Here is a 20,296-nt window from a genome sequence, read left to right as displayed (position 1 = left end):
TAAATGAAATTAAAAAAATTACTTATTGCTACAATTTAACAAAATATATCACTGGGATAGTTAAGCGATAAGCAGCTGAATCAGCGATACTGGTCCAGAGTGGTAAGGGGTAACTTACTGCTTCACAGGGCCAGTCTTACAGATTTTCCAGAAGTCCAAATGGACATATGACCAATCCTGATCAGTTTCAGGCAGGGTTGTTTGTGTTGGACCCATTCATACAGTGAATGAGGGAGTTTGGTAAAATATTACAAACTATCAATATGAATAATTGTGTTTCCTAGTGTCCTTCCAGACTGATATCAGAGCTGGGAGCCCCAAATAAATTTCTATACTCTACGTCTAACTAGATGGTGTACTGCTCAAATTTGGGCTTTCAGTTCCACTAATGTGGAAAATAAACAAGTTTATAAAAAAATTACATTTATTAAAAATGTTTTAAATATTTCAGAACCTTCATTTATTAAAAAATGCTTTATTGAGTTGTTGATAACAGAACAGGTATTGCGCAAGTACAAGTAGAATGCTGAGGGAAGCTGGAGAATCTATCTGCTGGTGCAGTTTGACGGTAATTAAGGCTTTTTGCCCTATTTCGTCTCCTGGCAATTGGGTTTCATAAATCAGATCCATAATTTTAATTCTCAGCCATTAAATTGATACTGAAACCCCCATAATAAAGTACCAGCAGTGAAGATGTTTTCTTTACTGTATGAACTTTCCTTATTACCCTCCTTGTTTAAACTCAGTGGCTCTCTACAATACATTTGAAAACGGACAATGTATGGGTTGAGGGCATGGCCTTGGGAGATGGCCATTGTTTTCTGTTTGCAAAGTATTAAAAGACCTGCTTTACATATTAATATACTTTGGGGGCAATGTGCTTGTGATTTTAGTGAACAGTAACTCATCAGTGGTCCAGAGTGGGTATTTAAAAATGATGAATGATTCTTGGGGTGATCACAAATAATTTCGCTTTAATCTGACACTTGAAGTCTCCTGTGTCACTTGCGATTGGTAGTTTTTCTTTACTGCCAGCATCAGTCATACTGTCAGTTTATAAAAAAATTGTTTATTTTGAAGTCTCATAGATGGCAAATTTAAAAAAAAACAACTGAACTTAGCATAAATGGGATGAGAATGTATACTGACACTAAAACATATATATGTAAACATTTCTATAATGAGGATTTACTAGGTTTGGCACCTTGTTATAAGCCATTGTCCTCTGTTATCAGTTATTTTAGACTCATGAAAGTTTTTTTTATAAATCCATCCTGCCTGTGGTATGTTGCCCTACAATTTGTTTACCAGACCTTAGATAGTAATCTATCACCTATGATGAACACTCTACAATTTCATTGACTATGATTACATTGTCAAAACACCAAATTTACAACCACCCATATAGGATATTTCAATATTATTAATATATTTATTATTGGTAATTCTTTTATATAAATCAATATGTATTGTAAGTAAGCCTTTAAGTGGTGATAGTAGAGTCCTTATTAAATAATTAACATGTGCATACTACATTTTTTCCTGCTATAGAATGCTATTATGTATTTAATTATTTTTATTTTCTGCACAAACACAATATGACTAATTTTGTGATTTGCTGAACGTGATGGTCAAGGTAAAGTTGGATTCCTAGACAGTCCATTAATCATCACACATTGTCATGCGGCTCACTCCTCTGAATGGAATTTGGGGCCCTGATAACACCTCTCACCCTTCCAGCTTTGTGCCTCGAAGACAGATGCACCTGTCTCCTTGGCTAAATAGTTTTGCAAAGAAATACGATCGGCCTTAAAACGAAGCCTCTCTCCTGACAGTCATCCTGGAGATAAGATAATCTTGCTAAGCCTCAGGCCAGGAGCGAGGACAATGCTGGTATTATAGATTGGGAAAAGTCATCTAACAAAGACTTGATTCTCTTGTCTATTTTTTTTTTACCCTTAATAGAAGACTATATCTACAGAAATTATTTCTGTCCACAGGGCTTACAGATATACACTGTTTGGTGACTTCTAAAATGCAGATCTCCATCCTACCATTCTTTCTGAGAGACTAATGAACTTCTATTATTGTACATACTAAAAAAGTGCCCATACACAAGCTGATCTGCTGCACTGAGCATTCAGGTCGATGACAAATTTGGCCACACATGCCATCCCTAACAGCTATATTCTATGTGGCCCAATTAGTGAGGGCTAACCTCCTTTACTAGAAGTCCAGATGGACATCTGATCAATCCTGATCAGTTTTCGGACAGGATTGGTACAAAAATTTCAAACTGGCAATCTGAATCATTGTGTGCATTAGCAGCAATATCTCATGGTGTCCCTTCAGGCCAATATCAGAGCCTTACAAGCAGGTAGTCCTAAAATATGTCTATTCTCCACAGACTAACTAGACTAACTAACTGCTCATTAGAATGTTCTATACCTAAAATGCAGAAGACAGAAAAGAGTAAGAAGACAGAGAAGAAAGAAGGAGAGATTACATTAGCTTTTATCTAAGTAAGTGCATGTGCATCAGTTTTATAAATAATTACTAAAAATATAGTTCTTTTTAATTTTACTATTGAAAAAATAGCTTCTTAAGTGCAGAATTTTCATAATATATAATGTATATTATATAAAATGTTTTATAAACTTAAAATAAAACTTATTTAAATGAATAAAGTTTGTTTTCTTCTATTGGTCTTTATTAATTATACGGACACCACTGTGTTTGAATTCTTCTGCTGCTTGGCTGACGTGAATAAGGCAATGGGAGTATTGAAAACAGTGGATCAATGTTACGAGCCATGGCGGCACGTCTCGTTCTTTCTCCAAAGACCGGGGTGTCACTTACGGTTTTCGCCCCCGGCCGTTGCCATGACGACGGTCGGGATGCACCTCTCATTTCCGCCGCAACCTGGCCAGCCGGGTGCGCACGTCAGGCTGCTAGTTACGCATTCCCAGGTGGGGAATGATTACCATCCTTGCCCCTCCAATTTCATTGTCCCTTCCTGGTATATTAGGCAGGGAGGGCTTAGCCTCCCTGACGGTTATAATTCCTGTTTCAGTGTACTTACCTGCTCTTTTCTCTGCTCTTTCTATTCTATTGATTCTGCTGTGTATGACCCTTGGCTCGCTTACTGGACTCAGCTGGATTGCTCGTGACCCTGACCTCTGCCTGTTACCTGGATATGTTGTTTGCCGCCAGCCCTGACCTCTACCTGGACCTCACTACCACTGCCTGCTGTACCCTTTGACCTCGGCCCGTTTTGGACTTCTCTGTTTCTACCACCTGGCCCTCATCTGCGCTACGGTAAGGTTATAAACTTGTACTACTCTGAGATAAAGACCTGGGGGTATCTGTGAGCACATTCAGCTCTACAGTAAAGGTGGCTGCTATAGGTGAAGACCTCTGTTACCTGTTCTACAAGTTTATGATACTTGCCGTTAGCCCTAACAATCAAGAGGATCGTGGTATGGCGCTGATTAACTACAGTGGAGCTCGTATAATTAACAATTACCTTTTTTATAAATAAATACAAATGTAAACAATATGGCATTACATGAAATGCTTCATTATAAAAATATAGCATTTTTTAAAAGCTTTTGTTCTTATAACCGTATCTGAGATTAGCATTACCAGAACAGGGAGTAACATCTCGATGGTTTACAAATAACCTATGCCAATGAGGGGGTTATCTCCATCGGTAAACCCATTAATATATAGGAAGGATTTAAAGAAAGCCTTTTTGCTGGTGAACACACCGGTTTTCTCCAGCAAAATGGCCTTTACCCTTTGATAAATCAGCCCTGTGTTCTATATCTAAAACCAATTTTTACGGAAGGGCCGCTGTTCATGGTCCAGTGCTCTATATTGTCCCTTAGCCAACATCTAATTTCTGATATTATTAGTGAATGCAGTCCTCATCCAGCTCCTTACATAATGCCCCTGTAAATAAGTAATCTGCATAGCAGCTGAGAATGTAAGTTGTAAAGTAGCACTGCACTCACTAATACATCATATTGGATATGGATATAGAGTTGGACAAAGAGTGTGGTCTGTTTCTCTATCCCCTAAACATTCTTCCACTTACTCTCCACCAGAGTGGGTTTAGCTGCACCAGAAATATGGTGTGATGGCTAAGGCTGGGGATGGGGAGTTAGAAGTAGTATAATTTTATATATCAATAGATCATCTTGCTTGAAATGTCTGAGATCCAGAGTGGAGAGGGAGAAATTTTTAGCTATTTCAAATTCATCTCTGGGATTTACAAAGTCATAATTACAAATATACCCACCGCATTAAAGTTGGGGAAGAGGCTAAGCGCATTGATCCTGAATGTTAGAAGGTGTTTGATGTCCAAATGTGTCTGGATTGGTCTGCTGGGGATCCCAAGAGAAGCCAACAATGGACCAGCAGGCGTGGGCGCACCTAGAACAGAAGAAGCTTATGACACATTCACTTGCAAAAAAATAAATTTCTCTTTTTACTGTATCAAAACAATAAATCTGGTGATTACAACGCTAAAATGAGAGGCTGTGATGATTTCAAAGAAGACATCCATTGACTTGTAAGGCTTAATTAAAAATGGGGCCAAAAAAAGGTCAAATAGGCTGTATTGTAAATGAACCCAACACTTACTTTCATTTCTAACTTGCAGTGGACCATTTAAAGCTAATATCTGATTGAGTTAGCAAGTATTCCATGTATAGTAGACTATAGTTAACAATTGTCAGGTATGTTCAATAACTTGTTGCATTTTTAGGGGGGAATTCAATTGACCGCATTGTTCGTGAGAATAACACGGCCTGCGCACTATTACCATTACTACAGCAATAGTGCACAGTATTACCGTTAGTAGTAATTTCAACACTGGTTTTTGCTCGCAGCTCTGTGAGTCGCAAGCAAATATCTGCGTTCAAATTACTGTACTAGCGGTAATAGTGCGCGGGCCGCATTACTTTCACCAACAAAGCGGTCAACTGAATCCCCACCTTAGAGGGAACGAGGTGGTACCACTAAATAGCTAGGACACATAGTTATTGGGGGGCATTTTTGAAAACTGGTGCAAAGCATTGCTGTTTCCAATAGCAAAGACACAGATGTTTACTTTTATTGTCTAAACTGTACTAAAAAACTGACATTATGTAGTTAATTGCTATGGGAAACAATGCATTTTTTCATTGCACAAGACTTTAGAAAATGTCCCCCACTGAGTTATAAACAAACAACATAAAAAATCACTTACGTTCAACCATTCCTGCACTTCTTTACGCAGACCAAAAAAAAGAAATAAAAACTAGAACCAAATCCTTTCCAGTTACCAACTAAGGAAATCCTATTCTATTACAAGAAAGTAATATTGTATCTTTGTAGCTCAGCACTGCCTCTCCATAACTCAACAACTTTGTTTACCTGCACAAAAGTTAAAAAAATATCAGATCAATTGTTGAATGTGCAAACTGGCCCTAAGTACATCTTCCATTCTTACAGTAAACAAATATGTTCAGTGTTCTTCAGTACATCTCAGTGATGTATCTCCTTTCTCCTAATCTCAAAGGATACCCATGTACAATCTAATTTAAGAAATTAGGACATTTCTTTAGCTTTATTTTAGTATGTGAAATGTATTGATTTAAGGTAGAAATGTAATAAAATACAACTCCACTAACAGTAATATTTCCTAGTAATCATCCTTCCTATCGACTAGCAGAACAGTGTAGATCATCCTGGCCAACAGATACCAGCTAGTTGGGATGAGGGTAGTTCACCCCACACTCGTTATCTCACTTTTTTTTTAGCAGTAACCAATACAAAAACTATGAGTGGAGTTCCTGTGCTGGTTACTGCTAAAGAATTGGGATAACGAGTGGCAACTAGCAGCAGACTAAGCTGGTCAATATAGCAGCATGAGGACCCTCTGTCATAATGTGATACCAGCTCCAGCCTGGTCAGCACACGGCAGGGATAAAAGCAAACAAACCAGTCTGTGTTTGATATCACTGTGGCTCTTCTGCCACCTGTTTTACTCTGATGTAATCCCATTTTTGCGATTGTAGAGATCACAGAATATAAATATAAAATAAAAATGTAAATAAAAAAATAATAATATAAATATTTGTTTTAACAAATAAAACAGTTTTAGAAATATGCTAACTCATAGTGAAGGTACACATTATGACTGGTGGATACAGATTAGGGACTCACAGTCCAGCATAAAAGTTAGTTAAAACACAAGATACTATATAAAGCCACAAGACACACAGTGGTGGAACTACCATTGGTGCAACAAGTGCAGTGCACCAGGTCCATGGAGATATTGAGGCTCCCTGCATGGGGAACTAACGAGCTGAGGGCTCTAGTTCCCTCCTCCCTGCCCTGGGGCTCACAGCTCGCTAGTTCCACCTCTGAGGACACATAAAATTGGTGAATTATACCTTGCACTAAGAAGTTGTTGCCAATATTTAACGTGATCGGATGAGTCTCACTAAATCTAATACAGCATGGTGGTCCTGAGTGACTTATGAATGAATTTGACCTGGAGAATTTGCCCTCTTCAGACTACTAAGTAGAGCAAGGACTTTTTAGTCCTGGTTAGTGGTCCAAAGGTTTTTATCGATCATCTCCCTCCTGATGAAGTCCTTTTGTTATATGGGCGAAACGCGTTGTATCACACCTGGATATCTTGGTACAAACGTAGTGGAGCTGTCGTGGTGACTATTGTAGAACTGTCTGCTGTGTGTCCCTCGAGGCGAATGCATCCTAGATGAGTACCATAAAGATACCTTTATAAGCCCTTTATTGATGTTTTTATGTAAGTTTGATACTTACTTTTACTATTAAATCCTGTATTATACAGTATTACACTATTGTAGTCTTTTTTACTGTGCCTGTGGTTCGGAGGTCCCAGCTGCACTCATTGAGTCCCCCTTATAACGAGGAGTGTTGATACTGGAGACATCAAGCCGTGCTGGAGTTATCATTAGCTATACAGATTAACCTAAAAGGTCTTATATCTGGTTCCAGCTGTCTATTATGGATCCCCCATCTATGAAGAGTGTTTTTGATTGAAGATATTACTGTTGAAGATACCATCATCTGCGTGAATATATTTTTTGATGCTATATCTGGTACGCAGAATTATCACTTTCAGTGGTGTTTATATCTGGGATCGTAGACAGTGTTGCACATGAGTGTCTATTTCAATCATTACACTGGTTATGCTTTTTATCTCTGTTCACAATATATCTTGTTTCCAGTGTGACTCCACTTCATCACACTGCTCATACTTCTTTTATAATGTTGTATTGCAGTAATACACTATGTGGCGCCCTTGTCCTTTTTTTTTGCCTATATATATATATATATATATATATATATATATATATATATATATATATATATACATACACATACACACACACACACACACACACACACAGTGGAGTTTGTATGTTCTTCCAGTGTTGCGTGGGGTGTCAGAGTCCTTCAAGAAAATTAAATTAACTGTAAATATAATTTTCTTGCATACCAATGATTAGTTCCATTATTTAATGTCTAAACCCTCTAGCAGGTGTTTATGCTATGAGTACAGACACCCTCCTTGTTTGTAACTGTTCACTCCAAGCCTGATATCATTCAGCATCACTTCTTATCCTGACACTTTTCTATTGTTTAAATATTTTTGTTGAATATAAAATAAAGATTCAACATCAAGATGGTAGGGAAATTGCTTCTTGTCTACCATAAAAACAGACTGCAGCAGCCTGGCAGAGATAAAGTGACCTCTTTCTGGCAAAACTGGCCGTATTGAAATCCTTATCAGCGTCCCCAAACTGCTTCTAACTACAGGCACAGAAACTGCAGCAAGCTCTCTCAAGCGTGGTATTGTTCAAATTAATTCAAAAATCCCCCCGAGGGGAAATCTGGGAACCGTTTAAAGAAAGAAAGACTAAGTTAAATCTATATTTATAGAGAGGAGAAAAAAAAAAATCAAGCTGGAAAATAAAATGGAGAATGATACAGATCAACAGTAGAGAATCCTCTTGGGGCATTGATGTTTAGGGCAAAGTTGGCCAATTTGGTCACAAAAATGGTGGACTCTTCATATCTAGATCAACTTATAAACCTTCAGAGTGATGTTACTCGTTAAAAGAAAAATTATAGTTATAATATCAACTGCTGCAATCCTGCCAAATTGGCAAAGAAATAAATCACAAAAAGGAAGCGATATATAAATGTTGACTTGTAATGTAATCAATTCTTATTTGCCATTATCTGTCATAACATCAGCCTTCCCAATAAACACTGAAGTGTACCTGTCAGGCAGCTTTGAAAAATAATAGATAAAAAAGGAATTGCGGTGTCCAGTTATTAACACACATAATTTGTTAAGTAAAATAAAACTGTTTGTTATAAAATTCTGGCCTTCCTTTCTGACTAGTACATCCTGCTAAAATGTAATAGACGTTACTTAAATTATCTGTTATTGTGGGATGTGCTATGGGTTGAAACTCTATTTATACTGTGAAGATCCCCCTGGTTGTCTGGTTTGATGACCATATGCGGTCCTTCGCCCCAGATAACTGGTTGGAATGGGCAAATAAAGACAAGAGGGAAGTCAATGCACAGGTGTTTCACACCAGCCGCATGGAGTGGACACTAATGGTGTAGAGTGGTGTAGTGCAAATAATAAGGTTGGACACCAGGCCATCTCAGTTCAAATAAAAAATGTTTTTATTTATACGCCTTTACCGTCTCCAGCACATGACGCATATATGGTTAACATGGTTATTAGCACAACTTTTCAAACTCTTCCAGTACTTTCTTAGCAGATGTTAAATCTTAAAATACACATTCTCCTCAACACCTACACAGTACTCAGTTACATGGACTTCGGTTGCCTACGCGTTGCTGTTGGGTACACTGGTTTCACAGCATGTCCAGACTCTTTTCCACTCACCTGCAGGCCCACAGTGCACTAAGGATCAGAACTTCTTGCACCTCGTCTCTTTCTGTGCACACCATCCCTTACACCAGGAACCCTCTTCTCCTTTTGCCACTCTATGGTTTTAATGCTACCATGTCTATAGGGTTTTCTCCGGACAGATGTACATAAAATGTCCCAGTATCCAGGGACTCTGCCACTTTCATATGTGATACCTCAGCTAAACTCTAGGTATCCAGAGTGTATAGTAAAAATAATGATATGTGTGAGAATTACTATGGCTCATATACACTGGTAAATGACTTATGCTCCTTTAACATGAGATTTATGAGTGACCTGAAGACAGACCAGAGTTAAGAACCCTGAGCTGAATTTTCCAGTTTAGCTGCTCACTATCTTAGGAACTGTTAGGGTTCTGTACAAAACCAATTCCTTACAGCCATGGAGCCAGACACGTGATGTAAACGTTTTAAAGTGTTTATTGCAGAAAAGTATAGTCCAGGATAGGCAAAATAAACAGTAAACAGTTCAGGCTGACTGGAACAATGGATTTCCAGATCTTGGCAAACAATCAGGTAAATAATAATGAAATGCAGCAAAACTTAACTGAAACCAGGAACAGAAACACATGCAGGTAATCCAGGAATAGACACATGAGCAGGCTAGGAACTTCAATGACCAGCAAAGGGTTTCAGGAAAATACAGGCATATATAGGCCACAGACAGGTGTGGATAATTAACTAGCAGTGCTAGTTAACCCCTGATAGAGGAACGGCCGGACAGCAGCTCCTCTGGAGAATCACAGATACTGCAGGGTAATGTGCACACAGGGTAACAAGGCAAATCATAACACAGGGTAAAATGCACACAAAGAAACAAGGCAGATCATAACATAGCCCCCCCTTTAAGGGGGGGGGGCATGCTTCCTTCAGGTTTTTCTCCTCTTCTTTTTCTTTTTATAAGATCTCCCTGGTGTCACAATTGGGCTCTTCTCTAATGGAGTACAGAGAAGACCCAATTCTTCAGAAGCAGAAGAATTGGCAAGTTCGTCCACTAACTCTCTAGTATCCTCCAAAAATTTGCTTTCAGAGTCTGAGTCCCAGCCTAGAGTCGGGAAAGGACCTTTTATTTTATGAGAAGATGGTGCTATGCCCATGAAGCCAGTAACCAAGGTTTGTTGTTTGTGATTGTTCTTTTTATTTTTTAAAGATATAGGTTGACCAATGGAAGCAACGGACATCGATGATTTGTGAATAAGCTTAGGTGCTGAAACACAGGCTGGAATGGAAACAGAAGAACTATGACCAGGAAACTCAACTGTCGACGAAGAGTACTTCTTGCACACAGCGTTAACAAAGTCCATGGTATTATGGATAATGGGGTTATCAGAATTTAGAAGGGAGAAGGCCCAGGTCTGTGGCTCCCTTCTAAAACTCATGATTATGGAACCCACTTAGTTAAATTGGTTGGTAAAGTAATCTGTAGAGTTTTGAAACTGTTTCATGGAAATCTGAAGAACTGAAATAAACTGTTTGATGTCTCCATCAAAGAAGACTGGTGGAGGATCTGATGACTTGGAAGAGGCATCTGGGCATTCTGGCTCACTAGGAAACTCTGAGGAGTCCTCAACTTGAGCAGCAATCTCTGGAGAATCCCTCACTGGGATGGCAGAGCAGGAGTCCCCGACTGGGACGGTAAGCTGGGCACATCTAATGGATAGCCCAGACTGAGCACACCACTCGGACTGTACAGCACTGTGAGGAGCCGCAGAGCAGACAGCACTGTGAGGAGCGGCAGAGCAGACAGCACTGTGAGGAGCGGCAGAGCAGACAGCACTGTGAGGAGCCGCAGAGCAGACAGCACTGTGAGGAGCCGCAGAGCAGACAGCACCGAGTAGCAACTCGGGCTGAACCGCATAGAGTGGCAACTCGGGCTGAATCGCATAGAGTGGCAACTCGGGCTGAACCGCATGGACTGGCAACTCGGGCTGAACCGCATGGACTGGCAACTCGGGCTGAACCGCATGGACTGGCAACTCGGGCTGAACCGCATAGAGTGGCAACTTGGGCTGAACCGCATGGGACAGGGCCCTCTCTGGAGCAGACTGGAGGGACAGGGCCCTCTCTGGAGCAGACTGGAAGGGCGGCGGCCCCTCTGGAGCAGACTGGAAGGGCGGCGGCCCCTCTGGAGCAGACTGGAAGGGCGGCGGCCCCTCTGGAGCAGACTGGAAGGGCGGCGGCCCCTCTGGAGCAGACTGGAAGGGCGGCGGCCCCTCTGGAGCAGACTGGAAGGGCGGCGGCCCCTCTGGAGCAGACTGGAAGGGCGGCGGAACTGGAGGCAGCGGCTCAAGACTCGGAACTGGAGGCAGCGGCTCAAGACTCGGAACTGGAGGCAGCGGCTCAAGACTCGGAACTGGAGGCAGCGGCTCAAGACTCGGAACTGGAGGCAGCGGCTCAAGACTCGGAACTGGAGGCAGCGGCTCAAGACTCGAACTGGAGGCAGCGGCTCAAGACTCGGAACTGGGCAGCACAGTGGCAGGAGACTCGGGTGCAACGGCTGCAGCAGGAGACTCAGGACCGGACACAGTGGCAGCAGGCTCAGGACCGGACACAGTGGCAGCAGGCTCAGGACCGGACACAGTGGCAGCAGGCTCCAAGCTGGAGGCAGGTGATGTGACCTCAGAGCTGGAGGCAGATGATGTGACCTCAGAGCTGGAGGCAAAGGCTGGCACCTCGGGACAGGCGGCTGGAGCTGGTGCCTCAGGACAGGCGGCTGGAGCTGGCGCCTCAGGACAGGCGGCTGGAGCTGACGCCTCAGGACAGGCGGCTGGAGCTGGCGCCTCAGGACTGGTAACTGGGGTTGGCAGATTGGGTCTTATCCCAGGGAGCAGAACAGGTGAAGTGTAAACAAATCCAGAATGCGGAGAAGTAACAACAAAAGATGGTTTGGCAAGCTGTTGTGGTCTGCGGAGAGGACAGGCTTTTAAGAAGTGTATATTACTTGCACAGTAGAGATACAGTTTGTTGGTTATTCTGCGCTGTCGCTCCACTTTGGTCAGGTGAGGGCGTGGACCACCTGTGAACCGGGCATTTGTTACACTGTAGTTGTTAGTTAAATGCAAATTTGTCATAGTACTATTAAGAGGTGCTTGCAGCACAGATTCAGCAGCAGACAGAGTTGGCTGAAGCAAATCAACGGAATTGGATTTCAGAGAAACAGATTCTGATAGTCTCCTGAGTGGGTCCAAAAGTATAGCAGAATATTGAGCCAGCTGAGAGCGTAACAGAATTATGTCCGTTTGTAGACACTGTAGCAGAGTCTGTTCAGCCATTTGTAGAGCAGACATGTTTGCAGGGAGAAAACAAATGAAATCAATTGCAATGAGAGTTCCAGGAGAAATCTGAAGCAGGGTTTTTCCACATGACTCCAAGGCTTTCTTTGGCTGGTCATTCTGTTAGGGTTCTGTACAAAACCAATTCCTTAATTACAGCCATGGAGACAGACACGTGATGTAAACGTTTTAAGCTGTTTATTGCAGAAAAGTATAGTCCAGGATAGGCAAAATAAACCGTAAACAGTTCAGGCTGAATGGAACAATGGATTTCCAGATCTTGGCAAACAATCAGGTAAATAATAATGAAATGCAGCAAAACTTAACTGAAACCAGGAACAAAAACACATGCAGGTAATCCAGGAACAGACACATGAGCAGGCTAGGAACTTCAATGACCAGCAAAGGGTTTCAGGAAGACAGGCATATATAGGCCACAGACAGGTGTGGATAATTAACTAGCAAGTGCTAGTTAACCCCTGATAGAGGAACGACCGGACAGCCGCTCCTCTGGAGAATCACAGATACTGCAGGGTAATGTGCACACAGGGTAACAAGGCAAATCATAACACAGGGTAAAATGCACACAAAGAAACTAGGCAGATCCTAACAGGAACAGGCTGAGAAAGATTAGAGGTTTTACTGCTGGAAGTCCTTCATATGAAGCAGGGGTGGATCTAGACAACTTTAGGCCACGCCCCCTTTCTGATGTCTAAGGCTGCCGGCGGCTGCACACTATGTGCAGGTCCGCTCGGCAGTGACAGTGTGCTGCCCCGCTGCTCTGATTGTGTTTAAAACACAATCAGAGCAGCCGGGCAGCACACTGTCACTGCTGAACGGACCTGCACAGTGTGCAGCTGTCGGCCAGCAACCCCCTGCTAGGGGGGGCGATCGCCCCCCCTGGATCCGCCACTGATATGAAGGAACTGCAGTTGAAAGTATAGTAGGTCTGCAGATCACCTTTGTCGCAGATTCCTCCACTTGCATTCCTCCATTCTAACAGATTTAATGTACTACAAATCCACTGACTTTTGTAAAGCACTGAGTATTTCCAGAGACTTCAAGTCCAATAAAAAAAAAACCTTCAGTGATAATTTATACCCAGACACAATTTCACTGCAGAAACAGCATGTTGTTTTCATTGCAGAGACTCATTTAAACTAATAAGAAATAACTGTCTGGAAAATTGTCAGTTCCTCTTTCAGGGTGATTATGGCACAGAAAGTAACTTCAAAGTATAGAGTATTTGAGTCCATCTTCTCCGTTACTCCTAACTGGCTACAACAGTAAGTTACTGTAAACTTAAGGACAACTGTCTGTGTCCACCAACGTTACTGAGAGGTATTAACCCATTTGATGGGATATAACTGACAATATTTACTGCACAGTAAATTTTCCTATGAACAGGGTCTATAGTTGCCTGCATAAACCTGTGATTATACTGTATTCAGTTTGTAAATCTGTTATTTATGTGTGTAGACAAATGTAATAATCATGACAGTTAATGTTATACCAATATTCATATAAATGTCTTTGAGTTCTTTTGACCATAATATCTGCATCTTGTTAAGTACTTGTTCCGTTATCTGAAAGCTCTCCAAGATATCATCCGGGGCCTTCCCCCAGAATAAAGTGAAGTTCCTTGAGAATACTGTTGACATTGTCGTGATTTGAATAATCCTCCTTACCTCTCTGTTGGCACGAGAATACGGAAAAGCGAACCTGTGAAGATAAGCACTGAGTCCTGGTAAGGTGCAACCTACACCACTCTAAATCACACGACACCCAACGGGGTACCACACATACATCCCATACCTCCCTCAGTTACCATGCTTTAACCGTTCACTCTTTCACTGTAGTCAAATATCAGACTGCTCTCAGGTTAAAACATCTCCCTCATTCAAAGTAATATTTAATATAGCCATGTTGCCTACATGCAGCAAACCTGCCCCTCACAGTATGGGGTCACTTTCCATGGGGACTCTATACAGGGTTCTCTGTTATTCCCTGTGGCTTTCAACCACGCACACTCACCCCTCCTAGGTTGTCTTGGACAGGTAAATCCATGCCTCTCTCCTAGAAATATATGCTTGCTTCTTTGGTTTTTTCAATGATTGGGGCCTAATGGGGTCACCAATTTGTGCCTCGCAGCATCCACCCACATCACCAGCTCTATCGCAAAGCCTGCACCTCATCTTTCCTAGTGGCCGCCCCTGGTGCCCTCACCTGCTGTAACCAGGGGAGCTTTGCATATGTAATGCTGGAAGAAGTTACAATACTAACCTTGTGATCATTCAGATTTCATGTGCTGAATGGTGGAAGACTTGGAAGAAGTCTGGTGTTACAGAAAGTTTCACTAGTTCTCTGCCATGGAACATTGTATAAGCTCCAGTACTTATTTACACTGGGGATGTATGCCATAGAGCTTCACATGGACTGTAGGGGAGCTAAAAGAATTAAGAAATCTAAAGCAATGAGTGTAATGATAGCTGGCCTCTGACTGGAAAGAACCCCTATATCCAATCAGGAGCCAGCTGTCATTGGACCCAGTCTGTCAGACCCTTCCTTTGTTACCAACAACTCTCCTATAGTACTTGTGAAACTGCCCAGCACAGGCCCCCCCAAAATAAGTACATATATGGCACAGCTAAACACAAATATTGGGTGTCCCAGTGGTTAAAGGGTTGAGGAAATCCTCAATGTTGCCTCAATAACAGTAAGTCATTTTGCTGGAGAAGACTTATCCATTGAGTTGTAGTTCAGTTGTAAGTAAAAATTGGCAGAATGGTTTGCATCGGTGCCTCACAACACCGGAGCTATGGGTCAGATTCCGACCAGACACTACTTGTGTAGAGTTTGTAAGTTCTCACCATGTTTTTGTGGGTTTTCTCCTGGTGCTGATTTACTCCTACACAGCCCTCGTGCTACCATTAGGCCAATCTAGACAGTTGAGAAGGGCACCAATGGTGAGAGGCGCCTAAAACAATTAATGATTGACATAAGTGATTTTAATGCAGCATCTTCATTTTAAACTGCTGGCTGCTGCTCCTTCATGCAGTGTGGGAGAAGTGCGTGCCTGTGATGTCAGAATCAATCACCACAGTCTCATGGCTGTGGAAGGCACCTCCATCGCCCATGGTACAATAAGAGTATAAAAATCCCTGGGTCTGGGTTTTATCACCTAGCCAGGATGTGTACGCAGAATAATCTGGTATCTCCTAGGTCAGATAACGTTTTATGGCACATGCGGATGGTAGGCATGCAGTCAGCTCAGTGCCTTCAATATTTCTTGTAGGAAATATATATTAAAGTAATTATTTTCATGAACCAATTTTTTCTTTATCAACTCCTCAACACCAGCAACCATAACAAATGGTTTAACTATCTAGTCTAAGTAAAGACCCCTAGAAGGTATATAGTCTGACTCCTCCTTCCTGCTGTCTTTTTCCTCTCTCAGCTGAGCATGTAGTGTATAAGCAGTGTGTAAGTATAGTGTAGTATTTTGTTGTTTTTTTTCTAATAGAGGCTTACCTTTTTCCCAGAGGGTCGCTACGATGCACCTTCAGGAGTGAAATTAAGGGCAGGTGGTGGCTCCCTTGGAAATGCTAGTTGCTATAATGGTGTAGCAAATGTGGGGCCTGGCTTCTGGGCCTTCTCCTCACGTCCAGTTAGAGGTCGCAAATGTGACATCACTTCTGAGATCAAGGCCGACCTGAGGTCTAAAACAGCATGGGGAAACCTCAGAACTGCTGTTTCCTGCACCTTTCAGGAATATACTGCTGCTATGGTCCCTGAGCCCACCCCTGCCCCCCCCCCCCCCCCCCATAAAGCTGAAGAGCACCCATTCCTGGTAAGCCCCTTATGTAGGGGTGCTTTCTACATTTCTTTAGTTAGTTAATTTTCCTTCTCAGTACTATTTTAGAGCCACTTTCAGGAAAGAGAAGCAGTGTTTGTGGAGCAGGTGACTAACTTTTGCCTGAAATTGTGATCACCAAATATTGACTTGATTTTAAAATTCATTCACTTTGCATTTTTTTTATTAATAATAAACTATTAACACTTCTATTTTTGAAAGCATTCTTACTTTGCAGTACTTTTTCCACAGCTGCCTAAAATTTTTGCACAGTATTGCAAGAAAAGATCTACGCAGGTTATGTGAATTTCAGCAACTGGAAACCTCTATGCTTTTGTGTAAAGCAGCAGTGGAATAATCAGGAATGTACCTGAAACTTCCAAACAAGCCCGGGAATGGGTGAGTGACAAATCTTCATGATGTGTAAAGATTTAAAAGTGTTGCAAAGTTTAACCACAATGAAAATGTGTTAAATTTCCAATATCAAGTGGATACTTAGGCAAGAGACAAAAAGAAATAAACGTATTTGGGAGCTGTCAGTTATACTTTAGGAAATTGCTCTTTTGTAAGGGAATCAAACATCTTGTCTGTAGAGACAGAAAAGAAGCAATGTATATGTGGACTGTTCAGTGGCTGATTTTTTTTTGGTCTTTTGTAAAGAAAGTAAAGTTTTTAAAATTGGTGAGAAGACAGATTGCCGATAGAGAGGAGTTACCAGCAGACCAATGGGCAGAGGTGCTAGCTTACTGTGACCTGGATAAAACAGACCCTTTAAATTACTCCCAAGTTAAATGAGGAGCTATTAGCCCATTAGGGGGTAAGCAGCGCTGTACTGGCCAGAGGAGCACACAACTGGACCTTTTTCACTGATCAACCTGCTCAAGCACAAATGTACCAATTGATTTACTGGTCAGTGACTACAACTGGAGAAATCCTCGCCTGTGTAAATTTTGTAGGAAGTGGTCACAGACATATGTATTCACTTTCTACCAGTACCACCTAGAATTAAATGCTACATTCAACAATTAGATCTCCAGGATGCAGAAGAGCTGGTCAAATCAGTGGAAAACTATCAGACTACAGAAGTCTTACTTAGGTCCCCCGAATGACCGAATTCCATGAGAAAATTGACTGGTAAGACTGTTCTGTATTCTTGTCATTCTTCTTTTAACTGGGGCTGGTTCCAAGAGGAAACCGACTGTTGAGGGAAAATCCCAAAGGACTAATTAACCCCAAATTTGGGTCTCGCTTCAGGGACCAGAGTTCCATAAAGTTTTGAAGATGCCAGGAACCGTGCAATATTGCAGATTACTGTCCCATCACTACTGAACCAATGGACTGTATCTCAGCCAGGTGACTGTCCCTGTTCGCCCACTCCCATTTCTTCTGCCCAGACTACCTCAGAAATGAAACAGATGATGTGTAAAATAAAGGTAGAAGGGTTTTAGGCGCAAGTCATGCATACATGGAGTCACTAAAAACTATCCCATAGCCCTATCAAAGTTTGAGACCCCAAGTGGCATAGTCTGCCATGAAGTTGGGGTAGTTACGTTCCGAATACATAGTGTAATCTTGGGGAGCAATTTTCTACCATTGTGGTATTTGTGGCAAAATAAAGACGTTCCTTCTGGAGGAATGACGTTGTTAGGGTACAATCTGCCATCAACCTGGTACACTTTGAAGAGATAAAAGAAGTGTGTCCCCTGAGGAGTCTATTGATTTTCCATTAGTGGTATTGGCTGGTGAAAGCAGAGTAGAAGAGGGAGTATTAGACATACCTGACTTAGAGGTGTCACATGTTGATTTTATTACATCCCAGTTAAGAGATCACACCTTAGTGAAGATGAGGAAAAATATTAAAGTGTTTAATGGAAAACCTCAATTTCTAATGTATTACAACAGTGGTACGGCAGCTCTATCATAGGAATGTGTTGGACGTGGCCCACAAACATTAAGGTAACAATTAGAAATTAAAAAATACTGAGAATGGAAGTTATGCAGGTTATTTGGCCAGGGGTGCTCACAGAAATTTTGTAAATCCTGTCCTGAATGCAGTTGATGGCTCCTGTATCTCATTTTCAGGACCCATTAGCAAAACTCCCCACTATAGAGGTTCCCTTTGCAAGGATTGCCATGGATCTGGTTTACCACCTAGTAAAACCCACTAGGGGTCACCAGTACATTTTTGTAGTAATGATTTGTGGTATCTACTATCCGAAAGCAATTCCCCTTAGAAATATGTTTTCTTAAAATATTGCCAAGGAGTTGCTTCATATGTTTACCCGAGTGGGAATTGCAAGATACAGACCAAAGTATGCCCTTTGGGCCCAATTTATTTTAAAACGCAATGTGAACGCAACTTGCATTTTATAAAAATGTGTAACTTACCCGCATGCACGCCTGTATTCAAATACAAGCGGATCTCAAGAAACTTTTCCATTTAAATCTGGGTATAAGTACACTTGGCAAAATATTATTTGCCATATATAGAAAGAAAGAACACAGTGCAGGATAGGCACATGTATATGTGCAATATAACATCCCTTCAGAATACATGCAGTATTTTTACAACCAATTTACAACTCTCAATACTATAATCATTAATGAAAATACAGTATATTTAAAAAATTTGTCATTTTTTTTATACATGAAATACATAAATCAGGATGTCCTTCATGCATACTGTACATAAAATGCATTTCAATAGTTTATCTTATGTGCAAACATGTTCTGACATCCAAAAAGGTAGTCCTAACCATCAGTTGCCACCTACCTGCCATGTAGCTGTTGCAAGCGATATGGCTAAAACACACATACCTAAGAGATGCCCTGAACTTCTGAATGCCTCAATGTACATTGACCAGGTTAGTCCCCCCCCTCCCAACTCTGCCCATCAAGTCGTAGGCAGTCAAAAGAGTAAATTGAATGCGGACGTGAAGTGCATGTAATAGCGGTCACTGGCGTAAATCCGGTTCTGACGCATGTGCAGAGTGATTTCACGCAAGATACAGCATGCAAATGGACTTGCGTTCGAAGATAAATCAGGCCCTTTATGTCTAAATTCATGAGAACATTGTCAGTTATTGAAATTCAAACACTTACGTACTTCTTTCTAACATCCCCAAATGGATGGTCTGGATGCAAGATTTAATAAGGCTTTCAAAAGTAAGCTTTAAAAAAATTAAAAATTATAGCCAACGATGGGAAGGACTGGCATTGTCTATTACTGTATTTAATGTTTGCTAATCATGAAGTGCCATGAGCTTCCACAGGTTTTGTCCCATTTGAATTGGTTTATGGTTGGCTCCTACAGGGACTCCTATACATTGCTAAGTAGAAAGTATATTTATCAAAGTATATTTGAACATATTACTGCTATGCAAGATAGAATTGCTGCAATAATAACAATCGTTAAGGAACATAGGCAACAAGCTCAAGAAGCCCAACGCAGGGAATATAATAGGTCCACTAAGGAGAAGACTTTAAACCCCGGCGACAGTGTGTTAGTCCTGATACCCACTGTGGAAAGCAAATTTCTAGGTAAGTGACAAGGGCCGTTTGAAATAATGGAAAGAGTGGGTGAAGTAAACTACAGAGACTACCAGCCAGGTAAATGAAAGCCTGAAAAAATATATCATGTGAACTTAATTTATTAAGTTTTAGTACATTGCATGGAGTATGCATAGAAATGCGCTTATCCACTAAGGTGTAACATGGAGGTGGATCCTTTAAAAAGTACAGCATGAGACACAAAGAACACCAGTTTTGAGCTGTTGCAAAACTCATGCCCTGTTGCACAGTAGAGGCTATACACCTCTAGGCACATGGTCTCCCCTAAAAGTGCAAAATTTTTTCAGTTTAAGTGGTTTCCAAGACCAAACTTCATAAACCTCCAAGTTTCTTTTGATATATTGTCAAAAGCTTGTTTTGAAACCATCATAGACATTTTCCTTTGGCAACGGACTCTAAAAGTAGTCTTTTCAATGGCAGTTTCCTCAGCAAGGAGAGTTTACAATTGTTAGACTGCAAAGAGCCTTGTCTAATGTCTTTTCAAAATGGGGTGGCGATTAGGCCCATGGAAGAATGTGTTCCCAACATAATGCATTCATTTTATTTCAATGAAGTAGGTCCTTCTAACCTTTCTTCCTGACCTGCAATT

The 20,296-nt window shown here is 41.3% G+C and overlaps 1 protein-coding gene across 3 annotated transcripts in view; it reads right to left on the bottom strand.

Moving 5' to 3' along the window:
- The window catches only part of ZNF385C (zinc finger protein 385C), a 245,946-nt gene that overhangs the window by 60,421 nt on the left and 165,229 nt on the right, over positions 1-20,296 (bottom strand). For all 3 annotated transcript variants that reach the window (XM_075176927.1, XM_075176926.1, XM_075176929.1), the window contains one exon: positions 4,304-4,437. In XM_075176927.1, the coding sequence (XP_075033028.1) occupies positions 4,304-4,437 (134 nt within the window). The remainder of the gene's footprint in view (positions 1-4,303; positions 4,438-20,296) is intronic.

This window comes from Mixophyes fleayi, chromosome 6, assembly GCF_038048845.1.
Source record: "Mixophyes fleayi isolate aMixFle1 chromosome 6, aMixFle1.hap1, whole genome shotgun sequence".
Lineage (NCBI taxonomy): Eukaryota > Metazoa > Chordata > Amphibia > Anura > Limnodynastidae > Mixophyes > Mixophyes fleayi.
This window is presented reverse-complemented; position numbering and strand designations above follow the sequence as displayed.